This window comes from Tupaia chinensis, unplaced genomic scaffold (genome assembly GCF_000334495.1).
Source record: "Tupaia chinensis unplaced genomic scaffold, TupChi_1.0 Scaffold000078_1, whole genome shotgun sequence".
Taxonomy (NCBI): domain Eukaryota; kingdom Metazoa; phylum Chordata; class Mammalia; order Scandentia; family Tupaiidae; genus Tupaia; species Tupaia belangeri.
The window spans coordinates 1113432-1118187 of NW_006159539.1; the positions used below are offsets into that span (position 1 = coordinate 1113432).

At 46.2% G+C, this 4756-nt stretch overlaps 1 protein-coding gene across 1 annotated transcript; it reads right to left on the bottom strand.

The window, feature by feature from the left end:
* Positions 1 to 210: 210 nt before the first annotated feature.
* On the bottom strand, positions 211 to 4756 carry LOC106734093 (reticulocalbin-2; the record flags this gene model as incomplete). The annotated part of the gene is given in 3 exon segments (XM_014584991.1): positions 211 to 530; positions 4203 to 4308; positions 4670 to 4756. Coding segments are annotated over 3 exon segments (498 nt in total), but the record flags the coding sequence as incomplete, so codon positions are not given.

Here is a 4756-nt window from a genome sequence, read left to right on the forward strand (position 1 = left end):
TAATAACAAATGGAATTAAATAAATAAATAAATAAATAAATAAATAAAATACTGAGATACAGATTCAGAATGCACAGAAAAGGTGACTCTGAGAATGAGAGCAGATAAATGAAGACGCTGAGAGAGGGAGACGCAGGGACAATTTAGGCAGTCAAGAGTAAGAGTCCTAAATCTGCCGGGCAAGGAGATCTTCCAAATGACCGCCGAAGTGGGACGAGGGACGGCCTAAGAGAACAAGCCCGCCAGGCTGTGGCCTCGGGCCCTGTGGTGTTCATTCATGGGGGAGGCCCGGTAAACCGACAGGAGCCAAGAACAGCCTGTCACAGTACTCACCTGTCTGAACGACTCCTCCTCGGCATCATCCAGAGCGGTGTTCTCGTCGAAGTCGATCACCCGGTCATACATCTGGATGTTGTATTCATCCCAAGTCACGCTGCCGTCGCTGTTTTTGTCATATTCGACAAACTGCTGTTTCGCTTCTTGCATGGCATAATGCTTAAAAGACATCTGAATCCACGAACTGAGCTCACCTATGAGAATTTGCCAGGACATGGTGAATGTGACGGTATTCCGACACTTACAGTGAGGACTCCTAAACCCTCCCTAAAACCCCCTGTGCTTGCAAATGCTAGAACTGGTCTAGTTGTACTGACAGAAACGGGTAGGAGGAGCTGGCCCTGTGGTGCCGTGGTTAAGCCCTGGATCCCACATGGCCAACCAGAGTTTGAATCCCGCCCCAGGCTGGAAAGACAGGCCGGTGAATGGGCCTTCGTGGCCAAATCTCGATGGAGTGGGAAAATGGAGGACTATGCTATGGCGATTCCCCACTGGGAGGGCTTTTCCTCTCTCTGAGACCACACAGGCCCTTCAGCCAAAAGAAAAAAAAAAGTAGATGAGAAAAAAAAAGGAAGTGGAGGGTCTAAGAATATTAAAATATATGACTTAAATAGAACTGTCATGAGCACAGAGAATTTGAATCTGTTTTGTTCACTGATAGACACCTAGAAATACCTAGAAAAGTGCCTAGCTCTATAAATGTTTATTGAAGTAATTACTCACTGGTCAAACTAGCACTTGACTTTTTTTTTTTTAAACGTTATTTAAAAAATGCAGATAGTATTTGCTAACTACCACAGATTCCCCAAGGAGCACAAATATTTTAATAACTACCTATTTGCTATGGGCCACAGATAGGCCAACAGTTGGTACAGAGGTTAAAGTGCTGGAGGTGAAGGCTGACGATGTAGTTCGAGTCCTAGACCCAGTGCATGGTGGGTGCAAGTGCATGCGTGCCCAAAATCCCAAAAGGAGACTGGAGGAGGAGGGACTGTGGCATGGCCAACCCCCCCAGGGTTTTTATTTTCACTTTCCCTCCCTCTCTCTCTCTGAAGAATGCATGACTTTCTAGCAAAACCTGAAAACAAATAAACAAACAAAACCATAGAGATGTGCTATACTACATTATAGGAAAATATTGTAGAGGGGGAAGAACACGAACATCTGTGAGGACACTATGTGTATGCTATTTGGTCATCGGAAAATCCTGAGTGTTTTTCTGTGCAAAAATGTGTCATGACTTTTAAGAATTTTAAAAAGTATTTTATTACACTTTATTTTTTATTTATTTATCTCAATTTGACCAGAGAAGGACAGAGAGAGAGAGAGAGAGAGAAGGTGGGGGGAAGTGAGAAAGCAAGCCGCCAGGTCCTGGACCCGAACCACGGTTGGCCATATGGGAGTCCAGCGCCCTTAACGACCATGCCACCTGTCGGCCCTGTGTCATGACTTTTTCAACAACCAATATGTGCCTTGAAGAGCAGTACTTCTGGCCTGGTGGTTAAGGTAGCTGGATCCTATATGGCCAATCATGTGGTTCTAGTCCTGGACCCAGCAGCCTGAAAAACACACCAGGGATGTGTGCAGGTGTGCTCAAAATATGCCGAAAGGAAGAAATGGAGGTAAACGGACTGTGGTGTGACCATTTTCCCTGAAGGAGGCTTTCCCTCTTTCTCTCTCTGGCCAGTGCATGTGCCCTCTGGCAAATTGTAGAATGACAAAAGAGTGGCTCTACTCTATTGGTTTGGAGAAGTCAGGTAAACAGAAAGCATGGACATTTATGCCTCCTGAAACTCTAAACAGGGGCCGAATAGTAACTATTACATCAGCTGTGTACCGAATACTTGCTGCACTTCAAGGCCCCTCTGCACAGCCCTTCCAAACGAGGCTATTATGATCATCACTAAATCACAGCTGAGAAAACGGAGGCTCAGAAGGGTCCAAGGCCTGACAGCTAGGAAACAGCAGACTACACGCTGTCATTGAGTAAAAGGAACAAAACCTTAGCAGTCCTGAGGGTGCCGATGCCGGTCGTTCATGGACAGCACATTTCAGAGTACCAGTCCGCAATCCTCTCCAGCCACTTCACTCTCAGAATATGAGCAGTATTTAAATGAGAGCTACAGGAAGTTCGCTATCAGTCATAGTAATAAGCTGAAATTTTTTGGAAAATCAACTTGCAATGTTGATAGACTTTATCACTTGAAGTACACAATGGGTTCAGACAGTTGCATAACAATTGACTTGGGACATTCTTTTCATAGTCTGTGCATTTCATTTCTGACTAGGGAACCTACCTAAGAGCAATCAGACTTTTTGTTTCCTAAAGAATTATATATCATTAGCATTTAAAAAAATAATTATTTATTGAATTTTATTTATCATTATTATTTGCTTTGTTCCGTTTTTTAATTTGACCAGAGAGACAGAGAGAAAGGGAAAGTGAGAAAGCAAGTTGCCAATCTGGGACTGGAACTGAAGTTGGACACATGTGAGTCTAGTGCCTTAACTACCACACCACCTGCTGGCCCCATTTTTGTTGTTGTTGTTTAAAGTTTTTGTCATAACGTGTGTGTACTAGCTAGATAGAGGAAAAGTGAGAAATCACCCCCCCCCAGGGGGGATGGCAACATCACAATCCCTTCTTTAGTCTCCTCCTGGGATTTTTGGGCATAGAAACACACACACACCCAGCATGATTTTCAAGCTGCTGGGTCCAGGACTTGAACTGCAGTTAGCCATGTGGCAGCCCACTGCCTTAACCACTATGCCATCTGCTGACCTCATTTATTATTATTTTTAATTTGCTACAGGGCACATGTGCTTATAAGAAAGAGACACAGAGACAGGGAAAGTGAGAAAGCAAGCTGCCAGATCTGGGACTCGAACTGTGGTTGGCTATGTGGGAGTCCAGTGCCTTAACCACTATGCCACCTATCAGCCCCAGAGATTTTTTTTTTTTTAGAGATTTTTTTTTTTAACTAAAGAATATTATAAACTGAATTATGGAGCCAGAAGGCACAGTAGAAGAATTTGATTGACTCTATGGGGGTAATCCCACTTGAGGAGGTTCCTAGTTCAAGTTTGGAGACCTCTCTAAATATGCTGGGCACACAGCTGACTACCATCTGGGGCTAGCTGAAGCGGGGGAGGTGGACTGCAGCATCAAGACCTTATCCAGGATGTTGTCTCTGTCTCTGTGATTCTCTTGGACATAAAAGAAAGAAACAAAAAAAAAAACTGAATTAAGGACAGGATACCTAGATTCTAGTCTTAGCTTTGCTAATAAAATTTCAAATTATTTGGGGGAAAAAAAGCATATTCTTCTGGCCTTCAGTTTCTCTCTACAAGGGAGGTGGCCAAGATGATGCTAAGGTGCCTATCAGCTCTAACATTTTGTTATAATGTTATAATAAACATAATTCACATGCAACAGGTCTTTTTCTACCTGCTCACACACAAAAAAAGCAAATTCTTAAAATCTGAATGAAGCATACATATATCAAAAAAGTAATAAATCTTTTAATGCCGTAAGAAAGTTTGGGAGCATATTTCTCCAAATGGATCATACTTGTTGACAACCGAAAGCAGTCATGTAAGGAAGAGGGTGTTTGAAGGTAGGGCTGCAGCCCCGTACACCGTCAGTGACATGCACCCACTGGAGAAGGCACTGCGTTTGACTTGGTTGGTCCCCATGTCTAAAGATGACCCAGGTATAAAACCTATTCTGCATGTCCTTTTCCCCTCTCACAGAACCTCCGACTTGCTGGGACACTAGCGATCTACATTCACTGGACAACCCCTGCTGAAAACGTTCCTGTCTCCCACAAAGGGGTCTCCATTGTTGGCCGTTGGGCAGTCCTTACTTTCGGTGAGAAAGCCATCAGAATCCGAATCAATTTTCTTTATGATCGACCGCAGCCTTTTTTGCTGTTCATCGTGATCCAGTTTAACAAATTCATCGACTTCTTCCTTTGAGGGAAAGCGATATACAGGAGGGTCAAGCATCACTGTGCTGGTGAAGGGCAGGGCCACGAGAAGCCGTTGCAGCAGAGGGGTTTCGGGGTGTCCCCCACCTGATCTGCAGGGCCCCTGCTCCCTGCACTCTCGGCGGCCAGCGTCCGAGGGTAGAGGGCTTTGGCTCTCGGGCCTACTTTCTCAGGCTTCACAGGCCCCGGGGTCCCCCAGAACGCTCGCGGCGCCCCGCCCGGGCCCCATTGTCAGGCGGCCCCGCCAGGCCTCGGCCGGCTGCCCCCCTTTGTCCCGGGACAAAGCCCGCGGCGGCGACGGCTGTGCGAGGCCCGGCCTCCCCGCCCCGGCCTGGACGCCTCACCTGGACGCCCAGTAGCGCTTCGCGATCGTAGTCGCTGCGGTGCTCGCCCTGCGGGTAGTGCAGCTCCTCGGCCTTGCCCGCGCCCGC